General features: G+C 44.5%; 1 protein-coding gene and 1 pseudogene across 2 annotated transcripts; one reads left to right on the forward strand and one right to left on the reverse strand.

Annotated features, from left to right (window-relative positions):
- Nucleotides 1-108: 108 nt before the first annotated feature.
- XNDC1N (XRCC1 N-terminal domain containing 1, N-terminal like) lies at nt 109-22,235 on the forward strand. 2 transcript variants are annotated; one of them, XM_028158194.2, is made up of 10 exons: nt 109-515; nt 4,491-4,660; nt 8,032-8,173; nt 9,442-9,597; nt 10,622-10,800; nt 15,510-15,595; nt 15,833-16,005; nt 18,549-18,621; nt 20,695-20,822; nt 21,605-22,235. In XM_028158194.2, exons 2-10 carry the CDS (start codon nt 4,616-4,618, stop codon nt 21,835-21,837), a joined length of 1,215 nt encoding a protein of 404 aa, XP_028013995.2. In that variant the 5' UTR covers nt 109-515; nt 4,491-4,615; the 3' UTR covers nt 21,838-22,235. The 2 variants fall into 2 exon arrangements, with proteins under 2 accessions (XP_028013995.2, XP_054580915.1); XM_054724940.1 differs by lacking the exons at nt 15,833-16,005; nt 21,605-22,235 and having other exon boundaries at nt 20,695-20,756.
- Nucleotides 22,236-25,933: 3,698 nt separating this feature from the next.
- On the reverse strand, nt 25,934-26,585 carry LOC129151182 (selenoprotein H-like; annotated as a pseudogene).
- Nucleotides 26,586-26,877: the final 292 nt, after the last annotated feature.

A 26,877-nucleotide genomic window follows, 5' to 3' on the forward strand; every position in this document is an offset into this window, starting at 1 on the left:
AGCTAAGAACTACATTTCCCAGAATACATTGAATCTGACCCGGAAGTTTTCATTCCGCTCCGGATCAGAGATTTTTAGTGAATGAGAATATATTTGTAACATATCTTACTGCTCACGGCATTTGACTTCTTGCCTCCTAGGGAGTCATTTTTCAGAAAGAACGGCTTTTGAGGCCCCAGAACGAATTCCCGGGCTTCGAGAGGCGGAAGAGTAGCTCTCTGGGTCAGAAGGCGGAGGTCAAAGGGCCGAATTGGCGGGAGAATGTGTTTGCGGTCCACGATCTCAGGCTGCGGTGGCTCTTTAAGGTTCATTGCCCCGGGTGGAGGGTGTTGGGGGTTGTAGATGGCAGGGTAGTGGCCGAAAGGGAGGAGGAGTCGCCAGAACAGCGCGTTCCGAGGAGCAGTGGAAGTAGCGAGCGGCTTAGGCTCTAGAAGTTGAAGAGCCTTGCTGTACCTCCACGGCCCCCAAACTGCTTCTTCGGGTCTCAAGTCTTCGGATCCAAGTCACACTTCTAGGTACTCCTTCCTACGCTACATCCTGCGTCTCCAGCACCTACCTTTCCCCCTTCTTATACATCATATTTACTGTGCTGCACTCCAATTTATAGCTTAGTATTGTAATTCATTTCCAAAAACCTGTTATTTGTCCATCCGGACCCAACACTTCACAAGCCTGCAGCTCCTGCTCACGCCCCCTGGGCATCCCTGCTGCAGCTATCCCATGAATAGAGCTAGGATGACTTGTGGGCTCACAAGACTAGAATGCCAGTCAGCTATTTGGGGACTGGCAGGAAGTTACAGGATAATATTTTTACCATCTGCAGCCATCTTATTTACTTAAAATGGGAATTTTTTTTTCCTGAAAATGGGAATTATTTTTACTATGTGAAACTTAAGACAGAGAATATTATATCTATACCTTTACCCCACATTGACTATTGACATTATGATCTATTTGCTTCCTCACGTTTAAAAAAGAAAAAATAAGCCCAGCCGGTGTAGTTCAGTGAGTTAGCATCGATCACGATTGGATTCTGTTCAGGGCATATGCCCAGGTGGTGGGCTCGATCCCCAGTTGGGCATGCAGGAGGCAGCCTATCTATGATTTTCTTTCATCATCGATATTTCTATCTCTCTCTCCCTCTCCCTTCCTTTCTGAAATGAATAAAAATCTATTTTAGCCCTGGCCGGTTTTGCTCAGTGGATAGAGCATCCACCTGTGAACTGAAGGGTCCCAGGTTCCATTCCTATTAAGGGCACATGCCAAGGTTATGGGCTTGAGCCCCAGTGTGGGGTGTGCAGGAGGCAGCTGATCAATGATTCTCTCATCATTGATGTTTCTCTCTTTCCCTCTCCCTTCCTCCCTGAAATCAATAAAAATATATTTTTAAAAAAGATAAAATAATACAAATAAAAGTTGAACTTATCTGTCTTCTACTCTCAGGCCCATTACTCTTTCATCCTCCCCAGAAGCAACTAGTATAATTAGCTGGTATTCTCTCAGTCCATTAAAAAAAAAAAGTGTATGTACAAACTATAAGTATTGTATTGTTTAACTTTTTTAATGAACATAAGTGCTATTTTCTGTGTATCATTTGTAATTCTTTCACTCTAATTTTTTGAGGTCTGTCCATGTTTCTGTATATTTACACCTAAGTATTCCTTTTAACTGTTAAATAGTATTCAACTGCGTGATATATAACATTTCACTAGAGTTTTATGATTTTTGCTATTAGAAACATTGTATGTGTCTTTTTATGCACATGTGAGTCACTCTAGAGCTGCACTGTTCAAATAAGTTAAATACTGGAAATGTAGCTTGTCAGAATTAAGATGTTCTGGAAGTGTTTATAAGAGGGCCCATTTCCCCACATTATTGCCAATCCTTTATATTATAAACATTTAATTTTTTTCCCAGGTATTTGCAATTTCCTTATTACTAGCGAAGCCAAGATTTGTTAATATGGATTTTTGGTCATTCAGATTTCATCTTTAGTGAATTGTATGTTTACATCTTTTCTCCAGTTTTCTTTTGAACTGCTTGCCCTTTTTTTACTAATTTGTAGTACTTAAAAATATATATATTCTGAATACTATCCAAGTTGATGTATTGCAAATATCTTCTTTTAGTCAGTCATTTGTATTTCAGCCTTGTTTGTGTTACCTTAAAGTATTTTTAATGTTTCTATCTTTGATCCATTTGAGTATAATTTTTCAAATATGTTACAAGATAGGGATCTTCTTTTATTTTTCTTCACGTTGTGAACCAGTTTTCTGAAGACCATTTATTAGTTCATCTTTTATCTGACAGAATCATGATCCTGCTCTCTTACAATCTCTTACGTATATGAGTCTGTTTCTGGTATCTACATGCTTGTTTCTATAGATAATATGTTTCAATTAAAGAAGTGGGGTTCAACTCCTTTAATCTTTCTTTCTAGAATTGTCTTAGCAACTTGTGGCCCTTTATTGATTAATGAGTTTGTCATGTTTGCCAGAAACTTCTGCTGAAATTCTGATTTGAATTATATTGACTTATTAATTACTCTTTTCAATCGTTATTTGTGTTTCAGCACCTCTCTGAGGTGTGGGAGATGATGAACATGCCAAAAATCCATATCCTCAAAGAGCTCACTAATTAGTGGGGAGACAGAGTAAACAAGCCATTGACCAAAACAAAACAAGAGCAACCGTGCATAAGCTGGGGCAAGGAGGCTAGAAAGTACTTAATCCTTGGATAACTACAGGCAATTTGATAGACAGTGATCTTCATGAAAAATAGTGTGTATGTCTTATTCACCTCTGTGTATGCAGCACTGTGTATGCAGTACATAACCTGGTGTCTACCAGACAGCCCCTAAAATATTAACTAAATGAAATATCCAACATTGACAGCTTCAGGGTCTCTAAGCCTACCGTGTAGTTAGTTTGGGGGCTGGCTAGGTCAGACATCAGTATGTTGGTGATGAGAAATGATTGCATTTTCACATCACATCATAAATGTACACTTGGAGTTTTCTCCAAAACAGAGATCATATCTTACTTATTTTTATATTTCCAATATCTAGCATAGAATAGGAAAATTTGTTGAATGTACAGTGAGCCCCTATTATGGGAATAATCAGCTCTAATTAATCCGGAGGCCTAGAAGGCTAACTCAGGACTCATCCTGCATTCTTCTCTTTTTGAAGCCTTGGCACCATATTGAATGTGACCTGTGAGGAACACTTGACCTTTAGATGCCCTTCGCTAAGAGTCTGTTACTGCCCCACTCTGAGCATTCCATGACTACTGGCCTTTTGAAGCTCAATTTTTATGGTCATTAATTTAACAGATATTTGCTAGTCTGGAACTGTAAGTTTCTTCCTGTTACATTGAGGATTTAGAAATGGATCAGATGTGAAGCCTGTTCTCTAAGAGCTTACCATCGGTCAAGGGACATACGACATATATTTAGATAATTGTAATACAGAATTGAGAGGATGAAGTGGTCACCTAGAGCTGGTTGGCAGCATGGAGGTGACATTTGAGCAATCAGAGATACATTCCATTTGGCAGGTGGGAAAGGGAAAGAGCATTCCAAGCAGAGGTTATAGCATGAGCAAAATCTTGGAGGTGAGAAAAATATTTGGTGGGAAGGAGGCAAGAAGACCACTGAGGCCAGGAGTATAGTGGGTCGTGGACCTATATTCAGGGGCCAGCTGGGCCACACACATGAGTTAAAAGGGCAGGGAATAAATATTTGGAGAGAGATCCATCTATAGACACTCAGACAACTTTAAAACACCTCTGGCCAAGGAATTGTTGCAGCTAGGTGATAGATGCATGAGAGAACATCATACTAATATGTATGTTTTTGCATATATTAAAAATTTTCCATAAAAAGTCTAGCAAAGACCAAAGTACAAATACCCATATGAATTTTTAAGATTAAATAAATAAAGAAAATCCTCAGATGAAAGGAATAGGAGATGAAGCAGGGAATGTAGAGATCTACATTGTGGATGTTTGAGGGGCCAAGCTGCACTAGTATTTATTAAGTACCTACCATCAGCAAGCCATTGAAGATTTCTAAGTGACTTAATGCAAAGCTAAATTAGGAAGATGCATTTTTACGGGAAGAAAACAACAACTAAAGGACAATTGCATCATATATTTAGGTGAACATTTGTTGCACATCTTTACTATGTGCCAGACTCTAGGGATATAAAGATGAATGATTTAAGGCACAATCCATGCCCTTGGGAGCTCACCTACATAAAAATTCAACACTAACATATCAATATATCTTTTGTACTTGCTGCTCCATTGCCCTGTGGTTGCATTCCAGTTGTTTCCATTTGTTGGAATCTCATCAGTTGGTGCAGATCTGGTCCCTGTCTCCCATCATGGTAGTCATGGTAATCCGTTACAGTCTGACTGCTGCAAATAACTACTGTTACCAGAGGAACAGCCGTGGCTAGTTTATTTTTTGTTTGTTCTCTTCTTCAGGAGTAGTATTCTTTCTCTTCTGGAAGCTGACGGGATGAAAATGTAGACAGTGCCAAAGTGGTGACAGAAGAAATCTCAGGAGAAAGCATTTTTACCTTGTACTGGGGGCAGCTGCTGGGCCTGCCATGGCTCCTGTGAAGATTAGCCACGTGGTATCATTTTCCTCTCAGGTATATTAATTAGCAGGCATGTTTTTTTCCTTGGTGACTGAACAGAGTGGGGGGCGGGGTGGGGGGAGGAATAGAGGGCTTGGCTCCACTTTCAGGAAACACACAGTCTAATAGGAGACACATTGTCCCTTCTTTGGGAGTCCAGAGTGGAAGTGAGGGAACATAGCTCTCGCCCTCAGGCTGTTCCCAGAGCAATGCCGGACACATAAAAGAAGTGTTCCCAGGAATTCAAGGTAAAGAAAGAAACCACCTCAGATTCCACCCTTAGTTTGGAGGGAAATGGCAAAGCTATAGGATCGAAGTCTGTACCAGGGTTCCCAGAGGGAAGTTTAATCACTCCGTCACTGAGAGCAGACCAGGACACTCAGTGTCATCCCTGACCGGTGAGGATATCGGCACCATCAGCAAAGGTGATCTCAGCCTTCTCCCTAAAAGTCCACTTTCAGGAAATCCCGATTATTCTGGTTACAGCTGGATGCCAGGACCCAGCACCAATCCACGGTGTTGATAAGGACTTCCCTCCCTTTCCTCTACTGTCATTTCCCTATCCATTTACCCATTCTCCCTGCTCTTCCCCTTCTGTTATCCTAGTCTTTCTCAAGGGTTGCTGTTGACATTTTGGGTCAGATAAGCCTGCATTTTATAGCAGTATCATTTGCATGGTGGAATATTTAGCCTCCAGGGCCTCTAGACCCTAATGACATAATACTTCCTGGTCATTATGACCGTCATAGGCATCTCTACACATTTCAGAAAGACCCTTAGAGTGTCTTTAGGAACTACTGTATCAACTCCTAAGTGAAATGGAATAAAAGTTACTCTTATCCTCCTTATCTATATGGTCAGCCTAAATGGTTTTCTTCATAGTGTCAGCCTTATAAAATGCTAGAGAGAGAATCATTGATTGGCTGCCTCTTGTATGCCCCCTACTGGGGATCGAGCCTGCAACCTCCGGCATATGCCCTTGACCAGAATCAAACCTGGGGCCCTTGAGTCCACAGGCTGATGCTCTATCCACTGAGCCAAGCTGGCTAGGGCTCCTCAAGAGAGCACTAGCTATCTTCTTTTTTAAAATATATTTTTATTGATTTCAGAGAGGAAGGGAGAGGGAAAGAGAAAGAAACATCAACGATGACAGAGAATCATTGATCGGCTGCCTCCTGCATGCCCCACACTGGGGATTGAGCCCGAAACCCTGGCATGTGCCCCAACCAGGAATCAAACTGTGACCTCCTGGTTCATAGGTCAATGCTCAACCACTGAGCCACGCCCACCAGGCTAGCTATCTTATAATATTGTGGTTTCCAACTGTACTCTGTGGGGACCCACTTCTAGAAGTTGAAGGGAGAAGGGACAAGTATATCTCTAGGCCCCCAAACTGTACTTTAACCAGAGCTGTGCTTTTTATTGAAAACACACACACACACACACACACACACACACACACACACACACACACTTTGGTATAAGACTTCAGTTAAAAGGAAGGGTTTTATTGCTAAAACAAAAAACAAGATTGAAGACCATGAAACTAGTCTCTCCACTTATGATGAAGAAATTTAGATCCAAAGAGAGAAAGTAGTTTGCTCAAGGCCTACCCACCAAAAAATACCTGACTTTGGGTTAGAACTGAAAATTTCTATCTCAGTATTGCTATTGCAGCCTTTGAATGAATCACTTTATTTCTAACCATCAGTTGTAAACTTAGATGCAAATCTTTGCCTTTCCTCCTAGCCAGTTTTGTTCAGTGGTTAGAGTGTCGACCCCGGACCGAAGGGTGGTGGGTTCAATTTCCAGTCAAGGGCACGTACCTGGGTTGCGGGTTCAATCCCCAGCCTGGTGGGGGCACATATGGGAGGCAACCAATCAATGTGTCTCTCTCACATTGCTGTTTTTCTCTTTCTCCCTCCCTCTTTCTCTCTTGCCCTTCCTCCTTTCCACTCTCTCTAAAAAGTTCATGGAAAAAATATCCTTGGGGTGAGGAGGATTAACAACTACAACAAAAATACTTGTTTAGAGCTGCTATAGGTTCACAGCAAAATTGAATGGAAAGTAAAGAGATTTCTCATATGCACCCTGCCCCCAAATATGCATAGCCTCCAGCATTATCAACATTCCTCCACCAGAGTGATGCATTTGTTCCAGCTGATAAACCTACATCATTATCACCCAAAGTCCAAAATTTACCTTAGACTTCACTACTGATGTGCAGTCTATGGGTTTTGCCAAATGTATAACGTTCCCATCATCAGAGTATCATACAGAGTAGTTTCACTGCCCTAAAAACTCTCTGTGCTCTTATTTTATCCCTCCATCTCCCCTAACCCTTATCAAGCACTGATCTTTTTACTCTCTCCATAATTTTGCCTTTTCCAGAATGTTATATAGTTGAACTCATATAAAGCATGCAGCCTTTTGACACTGGCTTTCACTCTCCCATTGATGTTGGGGTTTTTTCTCTCTCTCACTTTATCTCTCTAAAATAAATGAACATATCCTCAGGTGAGTATTTTAAAAATAAAAATAAATGAAGCCCCATCAGAATGGCTCAGTTGGTTGAGCTACATCCTATGCACCAAAGAGTTGCCAGTTCGATTCACGGTCAGGTTCAGTCCCTGGTTGGAGCAGGTTGCAAAAGGCAACTAATCAATATTTCTCTTTCTTATTCTCTCTCTCTCTCTCTCTCTCTCTCTCTCTCTCTCTCTCTCTCTCTCTCCATGTCCTCAGGTGAAGATTAAAAAAAAAAGAAAAAATAGGCCCTAGCCGGCTTGGCTCAGTAGATAAGAGTGTCAGCCTGCGAACTGAAGGGTCCCAGATTCGATTCCAGCCAAGGGCACGTGCCTGGGTTTCAGGCTTGATCCCTAGTAGGGGGTGTGCAGGAGGCAGCCGATCAATGATTCTCTCCCATCATTAATGTTTCTATCTCTCCTTCTCCCTTCCTCTCTGAAATCAATAAAGAAATATATTAAAAATAAATAAAAGAAAAAAATAGTATAGTGTGGTGGTTAAGAGCTCTAGATTCAGAAACCTGGGAGTTCTGACTCAGATTGGTTATTCGGCCTTTGGCCTTGGGTAAATTTCTGAACCCAAGCTTCAGCTTATTGATCTGTTAACTATAAAGCAATAATAGTAACCACCTAAAGTTGTTCTGAGAATTAAATGAGGTAGTCTGGTAAATGACAGAGAGGAAAACAGTGTCTGTAAATCTCTTGGTATGTGATGCCACATTCCTATGGACTCCTGTCTAGTGCCTTTCCTATCGTGTTGGGATGCCTGGAAAGGTTTGGGAGTCTAGGGACCCCTCATTCATGGGCATCCTTTGTTCCCTTGGGCTCAGGAAGGTTCCTGATACTCTCCTCTCTCTGACTTAGGATCCCAAGTATCCTGTGGAGAACTTGCTGAACCCAGACAGACAGAGGGGACCTTGGCTCAGTTGCCCTCAGGACAAGAGTGGGCAACTAAAAGTAGAACTACAGCTGGAAAGGGCAGTGCCCATTGGCTACATTGATGTGGGTGAGTGAGTTCTCTGGGGGCCTAGGAGACTCTGCAGGAGAACATAGGAGTAACACTCCCCTCCAAATGCTCCACCAAAATGTCTCAATTCAGGCTGGCTGATCAGCCTTAACTGGTGTGAAAGGGAGATGTGGCCCTTGGGGCAGGTATGTGGTGCTGGCAAGAACTCTAAGGATTCCATTCACATAGAATTGAATGTGAATGGCACTCCTTGAATTAAGCAACATACCTCCCCTGCTTTAATCTGAGTGGTCTGGGTGCAACCTTAGGACATTGACATAACTAAATGCAACAAATAGAATTTATACTCTTCTAAATATCAATGTCAAGAGGATGCTGGGGATGGACTGTGCTGGCTCATCCAGGAAGCCTTCATAGGAGTTTATGGGTTGAAAAGGTTGGCCTTAGAATTCTCTGGAATAGAGAGGTGACAAAGACCATTGATCTCAGCTCTGTCGGGACAGAGAGATGGCAGGCTCCCTAGCAAGGATTTATTTTTTTAATTCTTTTTTGAATTTTTATTTATTTTTTTACTGAGAGTGAGAAAGGAAGCTGGAGGGAGAGAGGGGGAGAGAGAGGTATCAATTTGTTGGTTCACTTATTTATGCATTCATTGGTTGATTCTGGTATGTGCCCTGACCATGGATTGAACCTACAACTTCAGTGTATTGGGATGACACTAACCAACTGAGTTACCTGGCCAGAGCCTCCCTAGCAAGGATTTAAGAGAGATAAGAGCCCTTACCGGTTTGGCTTAGTGGATACAGCATCGGCCTGCGAACTCAAGGGTCCCAGGTTCGATTCCGGTCAAGAGCATGTACCTTGATTGCGGGCACATCCCCAGTAGGGGGTGTGCAGAAGGCATCTGATGATATTTCTCTCTCGTTGATGTTTCTAACTCTCTCTCCCTCTCCCTTCCTCTCTGTAAAAAGTCAATAAAATATATTTTTTTTTAAAAAGAGAGAGATAAGAGTTTGGCACTGCCTGCCAGAGCCAGAGGACAGGGAAACAGCGAGTGTCTTCAGTAGGGGAAGGCTTCTTTCTGGCTGGGAGGAACATGGTGAACCTACCTTCACAATGTCATTTAGTGGGGCTGAGGTCTCGTTTCACTTCAGTTACTGGCTCATTGTGTTGCTTGGCCTTTCTGGGCTTCCAGTTAGCTATAGTTAGAATGGAGAAATGTCCTCTTCCCACCTGATTCCCTTGTGTACAGTCAGGGGAGCCCTCATCCTATAACCCTTATCCTTCTCTCAACCTTTTGTCCCCAGGTAACTGTGGCTGTGCTTTCCTGCAAATTGATGTGGGCCGTTCTTCCTGGTCCCTGGACAGACCTTTTGTCACCCTGCTCCCTGCAACCACGCTAATGTCCCTAGCTGATTCAAAGCAGGGGAAAAACCGCTCAGGGGTCCGCATGTTTAAAGATGGTAAGGAGGGCAAGAGCAGAAATGGGAGAGACTCAGGAAGAGAGACAGATTATGCGAAAAGGCTGCAGTACAGTAGAGGGCTGGTAGGCATATATATTGTGGGAGGGAACCTATGCAGGGATTAGTTATATCTATTGGGGAGACAGTGATTAGTTAACAAGTGAACATCCATGCAGTGTGTTTGTGAGTGCGTTCTCCATGATGAGAAAACATCCCTTGGGATATTTATGAGCTATGATTTATATTTATACTCAACATGATTCAGTGAAACCGGGTACAGAACACACATTTGTGACTAGTGTGCTTTTGTTTGTATAAATGTAAGTGTGAATGTAGGATGAATGTTTACATAAGTGATAGGAGACTATATGATAGTTATAGTGACGTAGCCTGTAGTGTTTCCTGAATTCTGTTCTATGCAGATCTCTGCGTTCACTAGGCACCACATAAGATCTGAACTCCTGGCCTCTGGGGACTTCGGATTTGTCTGTGTTTACATTGGAGGTGTTTGTAATGTGAAGGAAGAATGGTAAGGGAGGGGCATACAAGGTGGAGGAGATGAGGTCTTAATAGATAGTGCTGGGAACTGAAGGTGAGAAGGGTTTGTAGTACTGGTGTGTGACACTGTGAGTGCAAGCCTAGTGCATGGAGTGCTTGTGGGAGGCTGAAGTCTCATGGTCCAGGAAGGGTAGATGCAGATCATCTAACCCAGTGAGCAAGTAACACTACAGATACTTCCTGTTAAAATGAGACATGGAGAAGTGTAGAATGCGGATGTACCCATGCTGGGAATGGTGTGGACCTGTGACAGGGAGGAGTGATGGTGTCTGAGAGGACCCCGACTGGCCTGTTTTACACTGCCAAACCCTGAGCACCAAGGACTGAGGGGTCAGTTACTGATGACCTTCATTATTCCTTTTGTTGGAGTTTATATAGTCCCTGTCCTTTCTTTCCGTTCCTCGGTATTGAGCTTTCTCCCTCCCATTCATACATTTCCTGTCCCCCTCATTTTCTTTTCCTGGAGATGATTTCCTGGCTCCAGCCTCAGGTGAATCATGGGATCGACTTCGCCTGACTTGCTCCCAACCCTTCACACGTCATCAGTCCTTTGGCCTGGCCTTCCTGCGTGTGTGCTCCTCTCGGGACTCCTTAGATGACCCTGCGGTGGATCCCTCAGCCCCTGTGAGCTCTGGGCTGAGTCAGGTATGTGCACTGGTGGAATAAGGACTTAATATTTTCCCATCCTTTCAGTTTCTGGTTAGGAAGCTGGTGCTTGATTGAGTTACACACACACACACACATTCAAATACAAACGTAAATGGGCTCGCTACACTTTCTTAAAGGTAGGAGTGCACACCTTCCCTTTTACATGTGAAAGGTTCAAGTGAGTGAGCCTTCAGTATAGTGTACACAGAGCTGGTGGGCCATTGTTCTTTAGCCATTAAGAAATTCTTTGGGGCCCTAACCGGTTTGGCTCAGTGGATAGAGCATCGACCTGCGGACTGAAGGTTCCCAGGTTCGATTCCGGTCAAGGGCATGCACCTTGGTTGCGGGAAAATCCCCAGTAGGGGATGTGCAGGAGGCAGTTAATCGATGTTTCTCTCTCATCCGATGTTTCTAACTCTCTATCCCTCTCCCTTCCTCTCTGTAAAAAATCAATAAAAGTATATTTTTTTTAATTCTTTTGGAATTCAAACTTAATCTTATACTTTATTTCTGGGTTATTGGAGACTCTAGCTTTCATCAGACTTTTCCTTCTAGCACCTGAAACAACCAGGACTCACTACATTCCCTCTGTCATTGTTGTTCCCTAACCCACCTACCTTTTCTTAGATATGTGCTTTGCAATTTCATGTGTTCTCCTGCTTTCTCTCCCTGTATGCCGCCTAGAAGATGTATAGGTTTCTGGCTATCTATAAATATCTAATCAATTTATCTTCCCTTTTCTCAACAAGTTTTCTAATTTTTCTTTCTTCCTAAGCATATTATGACTCCTTTTTGTTGTTGTTGTTGTTGTTGTTTTTTTGTTAATCCTCACCCAAGGATATTTTTTTCATTGCTTTTCAGAGAGAGTAGAAGGGAGGGAGGAAGGGGGAGAAAGAGGGAGAGAGAAACATTGATGTGAGAGAGATAATCCATTGGTTGTCTCCAACACATGCCCTCTCCAGGACTGAGATCAAACCTGCAACCTAGGCACGTGCCCTTGACCAGGAATCAAACCCATGACCCCTCACTGCCCAGGCAGACGCTCCAACCACTAAGCAACACCGGCCAGGGCTGACTCCTCCTTTCCTATCAGTGGTGTCTCCATTTATCTTTCCAAGCCAGTACCCTGTACTGTAATTCACTCACAAACAAATATGAAGATATAATCACACAAAGCTAGAATCATAAAATTCTAGAGATGGAAAAATACTTAGAGATCATCAAATCCTAACCACCTCATTTTACATCTCAGAGAGGGAAACTTACATATTCAAATTCACACAGCACGTCAAAATTGAGTAGAGACCAGAAATCAGACCCTCCTATCATTTACACCACAGTACTTCTATGCACACTGTAGATTTTTAGAAGCTTCAAACATTTGACATAACCAAAAGAATTTCAGTTCCCAAGAGTGAACCTCACAAGTGTCACTCTTATTGAGGTTACTGAGAAAAGGAAGAGACTGGACATTGGGAAGAGAAAAGGGAGTTAGAGCAGACAGAGGAGGAGTAGATGCTCTTGTACAGCCACAGGAGAGACCCAGAGAGCTGAGACAAGGAAAGCTTGGTTTGAGATTTACTCTTCATTGTGGAAAGGGATAAAAAATGCAAAAGGCCAGTGGAAACAGTTCAGTGTGCTCTGCCAGGTCCCCATATCTCAGTGCTGGGAGCTGACGTGAATGGAGCTAGAGCTATTCAATCAAGTGGAAGCTCTGTGAGATTAGGAACCTGTTTGTCTTGTTCCATAATGCATTCCTAGCAGCTGGAACAAAGTAGGCTTTGAATGTACATGTTCATTATGTAAATGACCTTTCAGAAGGGAGTTGTAGATAGAGTTATCATAAAACTTGTCATCCAAACTGAGACCAAAAAAGAGTGCTATTAATAATTATACTGAGCCCAGCTGGCGTGGCTCAATGGTTGAGCATCGATCTTTGAACCAGGAGGTCACGGTTCAATTCCTGGTCTGGGCACATGCCTGGGTTGTGAGCTCAATCCCCAGTGTGGGGTGTGCAGGAGGCAGCCGGCCAATGATTCTCTCGCATTATTGATGTGTGTTTTTTTTTTCTCTCTCTCTCTCCCTCTCCCTTCCTCTCTGAAATCAATAAAAATATTTTTTAAATAATAATTATTGCCCTAACTGGTTTGGCTCAGTGGATAGAGCGTCAGCCTGCGGACTGAAAGGTCCCTGGTTCGATTCCGGTCAAGGGCTTGTACCTTGGTTGCGGGCACATACCCAGTGGGGAGTGTGCAGGAGGCAGCTGATCGATGTTTCTAGCTCTCTATCCCTCTCCCTTCCTCGCTGTAAAAAATCAATAAAATATATTTTAAAAAATAATAATTATTATTATTCTGAGGCAACAGACATAATAGGCACGACTTCCCAGGCAAACTAGGACAGACGATCTCCCTAATTATAGGATAAATAAAGACTTCATAGAATCTTTTCCATTTTGGCCATCTAAATTACTCTGCACCTGGGCTGGCTGTGTGGCTTAGCTGGTTAAAGCGCCTGTCTAGTAAATTACTCTGCACCTTTAGAACCAAGATGGGATCAAGGAGGAAAGGAGTCAGCAACTCCAGAGCCGTAATGTCAGAAAGGCATTGAACATCAATGGCAGAATGAAACCTGTTTCAGGTACCTCAATGAGACCACAGGGTACGGAGATCCTGAAACATTTCTACAAGAGGATTGATACACGGTAACAAATTGATAGCACTCAGTTTTACAATTTATGACCTCTAAAGTGCCATAGGCTTTTAAAAAAAAAATGTATCATTCCAACGGTAAGGTATAGTGAAAGCAAAATATAAGGGTTTTAATCCTGTAAAGTAGCGTCTTTTATGATCACAAATTTTCTAGTAAGGAAAACAGAAGCCAGAGAAGTTTAGTGGGATGTCCCAGGTCACACTGCTAAATAAATCTTGGAATGGATTTGAACCCAGGCCACCTGGCTTCACTTAGCCTGTGCTGGAGAGCTCATTTCCTAATAATTAATCGCATTTAGAGTTAAAGTTAAATAACCATCTCTACACATCCAGCTAGTTACCCTGTATAGTATTCACTCTAAAATTTATGAGACATGGTAAAGAAAAAAGAAAAATCCTGGTAAAGTAAACAAAGTATTTCAAAATTAATGCAAGGTCCAAAATGAGGTTGCAAAATAATTTCCAATTAGAAAATATTAAACAATGAATGTGAATAAAAAAACTATTTCTCAAATGTGCATAATGAGGCCAAGGTCATGCTTTACAAGAAAGACATTTACCTTTAAAAGAATCTGTGATTGCCCTAACTGGTTTGGCTCAGTGGATAGAGCATCGGCCTGCGGACTGAAGGGTCCCAGGTTCAATTCCAGTCAAAGGCATGTACCTTGGTTGCGGGCATATCCCCAGTAGGGGGTGTGCAGGAGGCAGCTGATCGATGTTTCTCTCTCATCGATGTTTCTAACTCTCTATCCCTCTCCCTTCCTCTCTGTAAAAAATCAATAAAATATATTTTAAAAAAATAAAAGAATCCGTGATGGAATAATCAGAGCTGAAGACGGGCTGGTGTTGATCAGTGGCTTAAGCATCATCCCATGCACTAAGAGGTTTCCAGTTCTATTCCCTGTCAGGGCACATGCCCAGGATCGATCGCCAGTAGGGGGCATGCAGGAGGCAGCCAATTGATGATGTTTCTCTCTCATCAATGTTTCTATTTCTCCCTCTCCCTTCCTTTCTCTCTAAAAAATTTTCAGTAAAAGTATATATTTTTTAAAAAATCAGAGCTTAAAATTAAAGAAAAAAATGTTTAATTTTTTTAAATTCAAGGAAATTTAGAAAAATAAAAAAGGAAATAGCCACAGATGAATCAACAGATAAATTGCATTTTGGCAAAGAATTAAGAAATTGTAGCATTCCACATAAAATCTATGTAGAAATGATCTGTATGATTATTACACATAGACCTTCCTGGAGTTTGAAGGAGAGAGGTTTATAAAATACCTGTAATAGATATATTGGCTAATGCTAGAAAGAGATGTGTCATATATCTATATACCCATACATATATACACATCTCTTTTTATAGATGGCTAGAAATTGGTAGGTTGTTTATAACTTCAGGTAAATAATTGTTCACAAAATAAATCATATTGGATATTAAACAGTATTATTAAACAGTATTTAGGAAAGTGATAAAAAATGTCCCCAAATAGTTCAAAACAGTACTTTAAAATATAAAGAAATATGTGTGTATAATTTCTCTCGCATAGATGTGTATAGAGATGAGTGATTTGAGTTTTGTACCTACATGAATCAATTTTATGTAGACACAAATTTATATATATATATGTGTGTGTATATGTGTATATATATACACACACATATATATATATATACACACACATATATATATATGCTTTCAAAAATTTGCACATGATATCAATCCCATAGCCCTTTTTTTCCCAACAGCACGTATTCTTTTAGGATCATGACAAAACCCTTAGCATTGAGGTTAAAAGTAATACAAAATCACTGCATCTCACATCTCAGAGCTGGAAGAGAGTGTGCACACATAAGCAAAGGTGCCCTGTACAAGTTATAGCAGATACATCCACTCACTAAGCTGAAGTCCTCAGGTTTGGGAGTATACTTGGCACTAGGTGACAGCGTCCCCTGGTGGTGAAGTCTGTATTTCTTATTTCTTCATTTTCTTTTCAGGACTCTTCTAATGCTTCAGAGTCTGGTCCCAGCCCCTGGATGGCTAATCCTTCTATCCGGAGGACATTCTTCCCAGATCCCCAAACGTACGTAGCTGCCAGAACAGAGGTCTCCCAGCCACTTTTCAGTTCTTTCACCTGGGAAAGAAAAACTACCAGGTCGCTCACAAGCACTCAAGCCCCACCTCGGTTCCCCCAATTAATCACATACTCCATGCCTATATCTAGATATTAAACTGGTTTTCTTGGTTAGATGCCACTGACTTGGGTGAGCAAAATGGAGTCTCTGTTCTGAGTGAAACCAAGTACTCTGTTTCCCTGCAGGAACACTAAGGAAATTTCAGACCTTAGGAATATCCTAAAGCAGCTGCAGCCGGGGCCTTTGGGGCGTTCAGCCCACATGGTGCTTTCAGCTGCCCGCAGGGCATCTCCAGCCAGTGTGTCAAGCCCAAAAAACAACCCTGGAGAACCAGGTCCCAGTCATCAGGACAGTGCAGGTGAGGCCCCAGGACCTTCCTTTGGCTCCTTGTTCTCCCTAGCACCATCCTTTCTCCTCGAATCCCCCACTGCTCTTTAGGGATGGCTCACCAATGGGACTTCATGTGGGAGAAAAGACAATTTTCAGTGTCTTATTACCAGAAGAAAAACAAAACAAGGGACTGGTGGGTTCCCTTGGCCTGGCGGGACCCTTTGGGGGATGTCGGACTGCCAGTTTCGGCCCGATCCCCACAGGCCAGGCCGAGGGACCCCACCAGTGCACGAATCCATGCACCCAGCCTCTAGTATGCATATAAGAACTTTGGTTAATCTCTTCCCACCCTCCCCCCTTCCCTCTGAGATTCATCAGTCTGTTCCATGTTTCCATGCCTGTGTATTGAGTGTCTGCCCCTTGGTGGTCAGTGCATGTCATAGCTACCGGTTGAACGGTCAGATGGTCACTTAGGCTTTTATATATATATAGAGATTGGTTGAATGTAGTCCCATGTACCAAAAGGTCACCGGTTTGATTCCCTGTCAGGGCATATGCCTGGGTTGTGGGCTCATTCTCCAGTAGGGGGCATGCAGGAGGCAGCCTGTCAATGTTTCCTTCTCTCTTTCCCTCTCCCTTCCTCTCTCTCAAATCAATAAAACATATTTTAAGAAAAAGAAAGAAAGAAGGAGCACTAGCCTAGGAATCAGAAATCCTTATCTTTTGGGCCTCAATTCCCTCATATTCAAAGGGAAGGAATTAAACCAAATAGTATTTAGGCCTCTTGCAGTGTTAATGTTCTGTTATCATCTCAGAAGGACAATTAAGTTAGGGTGATGGCCTGTGGAGCTTATTGGAGAAATAGAGTTGGGGAATAGTGTGCTTTTGTCACAGAGGAAGAAAGCACTAAACATTTTAGAGTTCTTACTTTGCATTGTTGGGCACTTTTACTAACTTTATCCATTTGCTGTTCACCACAAACTTACGAAATAGATACTGTTGTACCCATTTTACAAAAGAAGCTGAGATTCAAAGAGGTAAAGTATTCTGAATCACACAGCTAATCAGCGGCAGAACTGGGATGTGAACTCCAGAGCTCTTTCTATTCTAGATAGCGAGAGAGAGAAAACAAGTAGAGTTCTCATTGAAAACCTCGGTTTCACTCATTGCTTCACTGGGGAAAAACATTTTAAGGAAATGGTTTATCATTCCAAGGAACTGAACAAATTAGTGAAATAATCAGTATATATAATTTCATTGCAGAAACAGGGTACATTGGTTATCTGTTGTTGCATAACAAATTACCCCCCAAATTTAACACGATCTTTATTATCTCATAGTTTCTGGTGGTTAGGCTTCCAGGCGTGGTTTAACCGGGTCCCTGGCTCTGGGTGTGTCACAGGCTGCAGCCATCTCAAGGCTCACCTGGCAGGGATCTGCCCCGTAGCTCTTACATTTCCTCATGGCCGGTGGGCTGAGGCTCCCTCAGCTCCTCTGCCACGAGAGCCTCCACAGAGCATCTCACTGTATGGCCGCTTGCTTCAGCAGAGGAAGCGAAAAGAGAGTGCTAGCAGGAAAGCGGCCAGTCTTGTAACCTAATCACAGAAGTGACATCCCATCGCTTTCGCCAAATTCTGTTCATTCCACACGAGTTACTCGGTCCTGCCCACACTCTAGGGGAGGCATGAAGACCAGGAGGCAGGGATCAATGGCAGTCACTTCCGAAGCTGCCTGCCACATTAAGAAGGATGTGTTTTATTATTTTAAGAGATGGAGAATGGAAGGAAACTAAACTCTTTTAGGTACCCTACAGGCTGGGCACTGGAGCCATGAAAGCACTTTGAAACATATTGAACACCATACACAGTATTTCATAAGTGTTGAGTAACCAGACAGATGGCTGTTGCTGGGTTTTGTTATTATTACTCACTCGACACATTTATTGAACATCTCTGTGCAAGGCTCTGTGCTAGGTGCCAGGGGTATCGCAGCAAATGAAACTGCAGTAGCACGTGTGGCCTCTCCTAATGGAGAGGCACGTGTCAGTGTCACACAGGAAATCTAAAGCTTAAAACTGTGATAAGTGCTTCAAAGCCAACACAGGATATGATGACCAGATTTAGATTAGAGAACCCAGGGAAACTTCCTCACAGGAATTAGCATTTCCTCTAAGACTTAAAGAGTGAGAATTAACCAGGAAAAGAGGATAGAAAGAATATTTTTAAAAGAAGGAACATCATATGTGAAGGCCCTTTTGTTTTTGTTTTCTTTATTTTTTTATCCTCACTAGAGGAGTGAGGATTTTTGTTTTTTCATTGATTCTAGAGAGAATGGAGGAGAAGGGAGGGGGGTAGAGAGAGAAAGAGAAAAATGTTGATGTGACAGAGACACATGGATTGGTTGCCTCCCACACATCAGACCTGCAACCCAGGTACGTGCCCTTGACCCCTTGACCAGGAATTGAACCCAAGACCCTCTGGTGTGCAGGCCGATGTTCTAACTGAGCTGTGCTGGCCAGGGCTGAAGGCCCTTTTGTTAATGAGCTAGACCGAATGAGCATTTCTCACACAGAGCCCAGACCAGAGGAGCAAAACTCGGAGAGTGATGTGGGCAAGACGAAGAGACAGAAAGTGCAAGCCCGCAGGTAAGTAGGTCAACCTGAAAGACCCATATCACCTCCCCAAACCTTTCTGCCCTTCACCTGTCCTTCCCCACTCGTGTTTCAGTTACGTCTCGTAGTCTGGACCTAGAGGGTAGTAGAGAAAAGGTGTCCTTGTCCACATGTTGTCAGGCTTAGAGCTGGGGAAGGAGGTAGCCCTGTAGTGAACCAGAATTTGAAGCTGAGTACACTGTACTTTTTGGACGTCATTAAAATTTAAATCTTTTTCTGCTTCAGTACGCACTCAAAAAAATAAAAAGATAACCCATAGAATATGTAAGGAAATATTTCCAAATCATACATTTGAAAAAGGACTTTTATCTATAATATATAAGGAACGCTTACAACTCAACAATAAAGAACCTAATTTAAAAAATATTTCAAATAGACAAAGGATCTGAATAGATTTTCCTCCAAAGAAGATGTACTGGAGATAGATAGATAGATAGATAGATAGATAGATAGATAGATATAGATACACACACACACACACACACACACACACATTAGAGGCCCAGTGCATGAAAATTCATGCACTAGATAGGGGGGTCCCTCAGCCTGGCCTGCCCCCTTTCACAGTCTGGGAGCCCTCAGGGGCGGGAGGTGACCTGGCGATCAGGGGAAGGCGACGCCCCCATCACACTTCTGCTGCTGCCACTGCTGGCAGCACAAGCCTCAGCCGGCCCTGGTTACCTGAGCCCTGGGCGGCCCTGGGTGGCTGGGCAGCTGCCATCTGAGGCTTGCCTGGGGGGCTAAGAGGACTGGGGGACTCCGGAAGCAGATGCCTGCCACCCCGGCAGGCTGAGGGGACTGGGCACCGCCATCTTGTGGCTGTGGGCACCGCCATCTATGAGGGCAGGGCAGTCAATTAGCCTATTCCCTCCTTATTGGCTGTGGGCACCACCATCTTTGAGGATGGGGCAGTCAATTAGCATATTCCCTCCTTATTGGCTGTGGGTGCCGCCATCATTTGTGATGGCATGATAGTCAATTAGCATATTCCCTCTTTATTAGATAGGATCTACACTAATAAAAGAGAAATATGCAAATTGACCATACCTTCACGACACCCACCAGCCAATCAGAAGTGAGTATGCAAATTAACCCAACAAATATGGTTGTTTAATTTGCATACGCAGGCGCCGAGCGGCCAGGGGCAGGGCGGGACACTTGCATCGTCGCCATGGCAACAACGCAGGCATTCCACACTGCCCCAGCAGCTCTGGGCCTCTGGGCAGCGTGGGACGGCAGAAAGGCGGCTCTGGGCCAGAGCCAAGGCAGAAAGGCGGCTCCGGCCGGAGCCAGCAGCCAGGGGAAGACAGGCCCATTCTTAATATATTTTATTGATTTTTTACAGAGAGGAAAGGAGAGGGATAGAGAGCTAGAAACATCGATGAGAGAGAAACATCGACCAGCTGCCTCCTGCACACCCCCTACCGGGTATGTGCCCGCAACCAATGTACTTGCCCTTGACCGGAATCGAACCGGGGACCTTTCAGTCCGCAGACCGACGCTCTATCCACTGAGCCAAACCGGTTTCAGCGAAGGCCCATTTTTGCACGAATCTTTGTGCATCGGGCCTCTAATAAATATATATATATATACATATATATATACACACACACACACACACACACACACACACATACATATACAGTCTGTGGGGATATACTGGTAAAAGTGGGGAGTGGCTACTAATGGGTTCAGAGTTCCTTTTGGGAGTGATAAAAATGTGAACTTCTGTAACTGTGGTGGTTACACATCTTTGTGAATATCCTAAGACCATCAAATAGTGTACTTTAAAAGAATGAATTTTATGGGATATGCATCAAAATAATAAACCTAAAGGCAGTAATAGAAGCTCTATTCTCAGATGTTCAAAGGTTAAATGACTTCCCTAAAGTCTGATTCATCAAGTGGGAAAGCCAGGACTCCAACGCAGGGCTTCTGGCTCTACACCAACTAGTCTACCTTTTTTTCACACTAATTTAAGATAAGGTTCCTTCAGCCCTTATGGCCTTTTGCTAATAGCTGGTCTTTAACTATTCTTCCTCACAGGCCTTTATCCAACTCAAACTCTCAGCCAAACAGAAAGGGGAGAGCAAAGGCAGGGCGGAGAGAACCCCACCGACTGCAGGCCCAAACTAGCAGTGTCCAGGAGAGTGGAGAGTGCCCCATTTGTGCAGGTAAGCTGCTTGGGCACAGGCGGTTGTTGTGGGACTGCGAGGCATCCCCTGAGGGCGGAATGGATCTGGGAACGCTGCCAGGAAACATTTGAACTTGGACTCCTAGCCTCTGTCTGCTGTGCAGTTACATACAAGTCTTTATTGGACACCTGCTCACATTGTGTTGGCCAAGCTGCAGAAGGGACAGGGGCCATGTCCTCAAGGAGAAACATGGAACAAAACAATATAAAACACGATCAGATTTTTTTCTCATTCTAATTGTTTCTGCTCATTAGGAGCCAATACAATATTTAAAGATGTCTTTAAAAATAAAGCCAAAAAAAAATAAAAATAAAACACTATCCGAGAGGGCATAGAATATCCTTCATACCTTTTTCCTCTGTGTCCAAATTCTACTTATTCTCTGAGTCTCTGTTCAAATATTACTTATTTGCCAAGGCTTCTCTAATCTTCTCAGATAACCTCTTCCAGCTGAGCTCCTGCAGCATTCTCCCATCCCCTTGGGCTTAGCACTTCTCACCTTCTCTGCATCATAGCTGCTTGTGTTCATAGCTTAGCTTTACCTCTAACCGCAGTCCATAAGGACGGGCCTGGGTTTAATTGGCTCCTAGCACAATGTCAGGCACATAGGAGACACTTGATGAATGTTTAGTGGATTCATGATCGGATAGTGTCTCCATGTAAAATATTCATTTCTTACAAAGACAGCTGCATTTTGGCACGCTGCTTGGGGTGTGCTAGGAGCAGCCCCAATTTTGCTTACCTCTCTCCCTCCCCCTTAGGCTCCTTCAGCGTTGAGATTCTTCCCCAGCACGCTGCCACTTGTGGAGAGACCTCCCCTCCTCACCTAGCCTCTCCCTCCTCATCACCACCGTCATCGCCACCTGTGCTGTGGGTGTCCTCAGAGAGCTCCTCACCTGTGTCCTGGATCCAGTGCCCTATCTGCCAGCTGCATTTCTCAGCGGGGGAAGTAGAAGAACATGCCAGCATGTGTGGGGAGGTCCCTCAGGCATGAGCCATGAGGGCCTGTGGTTTTGGCCTCCTTGTCCCCTGTGACTAAAACTGGGGAGTGAATCTCTTGACAGCTAAGGAGGGCTGATGAGACCAAGCACTCTCCCTGTTCCCCTCCACTCATTCCCTCAGGACTCTGCCTAATGGCACCTCTGAGCGCAGCCTGCCCCCGCTCCCAGTTGTCAAGGCTTCTGTCACCATGGCACCTTATTTTCCCAAGGATGGATTCATCCTTTTCCCCTTTGGAACTTCTGGGCTTTGGGACACAGTCCAGATATCTTCCCCTAGTGAGTGGTGTGCATCCTTGTGCCCATTTTCCTGAAAGGAAGACTGAGGTCCTGTGAAAAGAATTACTGCCTAATAAATAAGATGCTGTGGTGTACTGGAAAGGTGATTTTTGAGCATGAGACCAATCTCCAGGATCCCATGAACTTAACTCTGTATGTTTTGTGGGCTCTCTTTCTAGATGTAATCAGGTAAACGTGTTGCTGTGTGACTTTAAGCAAGTTCTTTACCTTGGGCCCAGAAGTAACGCCGCCGTAACAGTGATAAAACTCCTGTCCTGCTCACAGAGCTGTCATAGGATTCAGATGGGTTAATGTCTAAGGAAGGGTTCTGGGCTTGGCTATGGGACTTGGGCAAACCTTTGTCCCCACCTGTACAGTGAGGCAGTTGGACCAGAGGGTCTCTAAAGTCCCCTCCAGCTATGACTTTAAATTCTATTCCCACCTTTTTTGAGCAACTATGTCCTCTCACTCCTTTCCCAGAAGATTTCATGGTGTGGTACTACCATCAGTTCTCCTGGTCTCCAAGTTACAGGGCTGAGGGCCAGCAGCTGGTCCTGGCAGAGGGAGGGCCGGGGGCGGGTTGTGAATGAACAGGAGAGAGGCAGCTGGACACAGGGGAGCAGACAGAACAGGAGTTGTCAGCTTCCTGCACTGTGTGCTCTAGCCACCTGAGTCAACTCCTGTAAGGGAGTTCCAACCAAGGAGCGAGACTTGCCCGGGCCAATGGGAACTATAGAGCTGTATACTCATTCTTCACATATTCCCTCCCACCTGGTTGATTCCCAGGGATCCTTAGCTTGAATGCTTTTCAAAGAATCTCTCCTCAACTCCCAGACTAAGTCATAACATCTCATGCTGCTTCTTCATAGCACTTGCCACAATTAAAAAAATGTTGCTATAGCCCTAGCCAGTTTGGCTCAGTGGAGAGAGCGTCGGCCCCCCTGGGCTGAAGGGTCCCGAGTGCAATTCCGGTCAAGGGCACATACCTCAGTTGCAGGCTCAATCCCTGGCCCTGGTCCGGGCACGTGCAGAAGGCAACCAATCAATGTTTCTCTGTCTCTCCCCCTCCCTTCCATTCTCTCTAAAAGTCAATAGGAAAATATCCTAGGGTGATGATTAACAAAATAAATAATGAAAGTGATCTTTTTAAAAATGGTGCTATAATTAGTGTCCATCTCACACCCTGTTCCCACCCTAGAACACAAGGTCCTGGAAGACAGGGACCATGTCTGTCTTGTTCATGGCTGTACCCTTAGCATCTATGGCACTACTATGTGCCCAATTAATACTGATTGAAAGAATGAAGCTGGAGCTCAGAAATGGCAAGTGTCTGTATGAGCCAGGCTGTTCCAGGGCTTCATGGAAGCAGAACGCCTTTGGCTGGGTCCGGAAGCGGGAGAAGGAGTGTCTGGGTGGTACTCAGGCTCATCTCCCACCCCTCACATCCTTCCCTTTGTCCCAACATGCCAGTTTCAACGGGACATTCCAGTGTCTGTTCTGGACCATGTTTGGCATGGAGGAGCACAGTGTGGTAGACATGCCTCAGTTTTGGTGCCTGAATTTGTGGGCTGGGCGCTCTGTGGCATCTTTACCATCGTCATGGTCATTGTGCCGCTCAACATGCTCATTGCCATGATCACCCACTCCTCCCAGAAGATTGAGGGACGTGAACTGAGGCCAGCCTCGGCCAGGGAGAAGGGAGAAAAGGGTAGAGGGGAATAGGATACAAGCAGTGGAGACACTTGGGTTCCCGTCTGCCTCTACAATTGTCTTGTTTTGTGACTGGAGACAAGTTTTCCTCTCGGCCTCATTTTCCTCAGCTGTAAAATGAGGGTCCTAGTAATGCTGTTAGGTGACAAGACTAGTGCTCTTTCCACTCTATGGTTAGGAGGAAAGGTGCATTTTAGAAAAGTAGATGGGAACATGAAAAGAAAAAGGGAAGGAAGTGAGTAGGTTAGGGTTAGTGGCTGGAAAAATGCCTGGGCGGGAATTGAATGTCAGAAGGATAAAAATAATGGGGAGGAAGGAGGAGAGCGGGACACAGGCAGGGGAAATGGGGGTGATGGACCAGAATGGAGATAAAAATGGGAGAAGATGCCCTGGCTGGTGTGGCTCAGTTGGTTGGGGATCATCCCATGAACCAAACGGTTGCCATTCCTGGTCAGGGCACATGCCCGGGTTACAGGCTCGACCCCCTATAGAGGCTGTGCAGGAGGCAGCTGATCTACGTTCCGCTCTCATAGATGTTTCTCTCTCTACCTCTCTTCCTCTCTCTCTAAAAATCAATAACAATATTATTTTTTTTAATCCTCACTAGAGGGTTTTTTTTCTCCCTCTCCCTTTTTCTCTAAAAATCAATAACAGAGGGAGGATAGGGGAGGTTGTGGGGGGGGGGAGAGATCAACCAAAGGACTTGTGTGCATGCATATGAGCCTGTCCAACGGTTGAGTTCAACAGGGGGTTGGGGCATCTGTGGGGAGGGGTGTGGGATCGGAATGGGGGGATGAGGACAAATATGTGACACCTTAATCAGTAGAGAAATTTAAAAAAATTAAATTAAATTAAAAATAAATTAATTAATTAATAATAAATAAATAAATAAAAATAAAAATCAATAACAATTTTTTTAAAATCCTCACCAGAGGATATTTTTTCCACTGATTTTCCAGAGAGAGTGGAGCGAAGGGAAGGAGGAGGGGGAGAAAGAGGGAGAGAGTTTGAGAAACATCGGTGTGAGAGAGACACATCAGTCGGGATCAAACCTGCAACCGAGGCATATGCCCTTGACCGGGAACTAAACCCAAGACCCCCTGATCCATGGGCTGATGCTCCAACCACTGAGCAAAGTGGCCAGGACTCAATCACACTATTTTTTTTTTTTAATGGAGAGAAGAAAGTGGTTGGCACCTTGAGCAGAAGAGAAGAGATGTGAGGATGGGGGAAACGAGGCAGACTCAGTGGGCAGGAAGACTGGGTATCAAAGTGGTCCTCACAGAGCCCCTACCTCCTGGGCCACAGGACGATGCCGATGTGGAATGGAAGTTCGCTCGCTCCGAGCTCTACCTGTCCTGCTTCCAAGAGGACCTGACCCTGCCTGTGCCCTTCAACACCCTGCCCTCCCCCAAGGCCGTTTGCTACCTTCTCAGGAATGACCTCAGAGCTCTCACTTCCAACCCCAGCACCATCCCCCACCTCCTGCCCCCACTTCCCTCGACCCTGTCTTCTGAATAACCTCTCCCTGCCACCTAAATTAGGAGAATTTTCTGGTTTATTTGCTGTTGCTGCTCCTGCTGCAAATCCAAGAAGCCACAGTATCCCACAACCCCCACCTCTGTGAGTACCTCACCGGTGAGTCCTCCACATCAGGCCTGACTGCACCTGTACTGTCTCTGCCGTCCATTTGTCTGCACACCCTGGCTTGTCTGTCTGCAGGTGTGTTCCCGGAAAGCCTGTTCCTAATTCCTGCTCTCACACATGGCATGTCTTTCCCTTTTCCTGGCTCTGGCCATTTCTTAAATTTCCAACCCTATCATCCAGCTTAAACAGAAGTCCATACCCCTCTCATCCCAAGCCACCGGCACCCTATGAGCTCCAGGCAAATCTTTTTGCCGCAAAGTGGGCCAAAAAACAAAAACAGAAAACACGTTAAGAAGCTGAGGGAAAAGTGCCCCACAAACTGGGAATTAGAAGGCTGACAGAGCCTAAGAGAGGAGGCCAGACCTCCAAGGGGCTCACACACCTTTCTTATCTGCTCTCCAACTCAGTTTGGCTTGGCATGAGAGTCCCTACCTAATGTATTTATTTTTATTTTTTATTTTATTTCAACTTTTATTAAACCAAATCCAAGAACTTTTCAATGCCTTACTAGTGTTGCCTCATAACTGAACCATCAGTTCTTCAGGGGAAGAAACTATAGCTTCAGGCACATAACTGAAGTTTGGCCATGTCCCGTCATAAATGCTCCTTCATCACCAGAAACAGAAAGCTCAGCATGAGGATTTCAGCCCAAGCCGTCCTACGAAAGGTACTTCTTCAGCTTCTCCACGACTTCTTGCGGCTCAGGGAACTTGAGTTTGCGTGGGGGCCCCTTCTTAATCCCAGTCCAGAGCTCCACACTGCTGCCGTCCGGGCGCAGCAGCGTCACCTCGAAGCTGCCCCTCCGGGGCTTGGCAGGGTTCACCTTCACCGGGAGCTCCGAGGCCTCTAGGCGCAGCGCCTGGCTCAGGGCCGCGGCGTTGCGCCCGTACACGCGTCAACTCGTGCAATGCTCGATAACGACCGTCGCCTCCTTCACTTCCTTCTGGCCGCCAGTCAGCTTCTCCTGCTTCTCAGCTGCCCAGACCACCGCCGCCTCGGCCTTCCGCTTCCTCCCGCGGGAAGCCATGGAACCCGGCCCGGGAACAGGGTGGAGACGCGGCCACGGAGCAGTGGGCAGCCCCTCGGCGAGCTCCAAACCGCTGGCCCTAAACTCTATTTTTATTTTTATTAATTGCTTTCTTCTAGAGAGAGAGAGAGAGGCTTGTTATTCCATTTATTCATGCATTCATTGGTTGATTCTTATATGTGCCCTGACTGGGGATTGAACCTGCAACCTTGGTGTATCCGGACAACATCCCAACCAACTGAGCCGCCCCATATGCCAGAGGAGCCCCTTTCTAATTTAGACCGGTATTACTGCCAGGTCTAGCTATTCCCCTTAAAACGTGTTACCTGTGGATCTCTCTAAGCAAGGGACTCCAGGCCAGCACTACAGGGCA

The sequence above is a fragment of the Eptesicus fuscus genome, chromosome 13 (assembly GCF_027574615.1).
Source record: "Eptesicus fuscus isolate TK198812 chromosome 13, DD_ASM_mEF_20220401, whole genome shotgun sequence".
Lineage (NCBI taxonomy): Eukaryota > Metazoa > Chordata > Mammalia > Chiroptera > Vespertilionidae > Eptesicus > Eptesicus fuscus.

Coding starts and splice junctions, on each gene's coding strand:
- XNDC1N (XM_028158194.2), top strand. CDS start 4,616: ATGGCTCCTGTGAAGATTAGCCACGTGGTATCATTTTCCTCTCAG. Junction 9,598..10,621: donor GGTCCGCATGTTTAAAGATG/GTAAGGAGGGCA, acceptor CTTTTCCTGGAG/ATGATTTCCTGGCTCCAGCC. Junction 16,006..18,548: donor CAGTCATCAGGACAGTGCAG/GTGAGGCCCCAG, acceptor TTTCTCACACAG/AGCCCAGACCAGAGGAGCAA.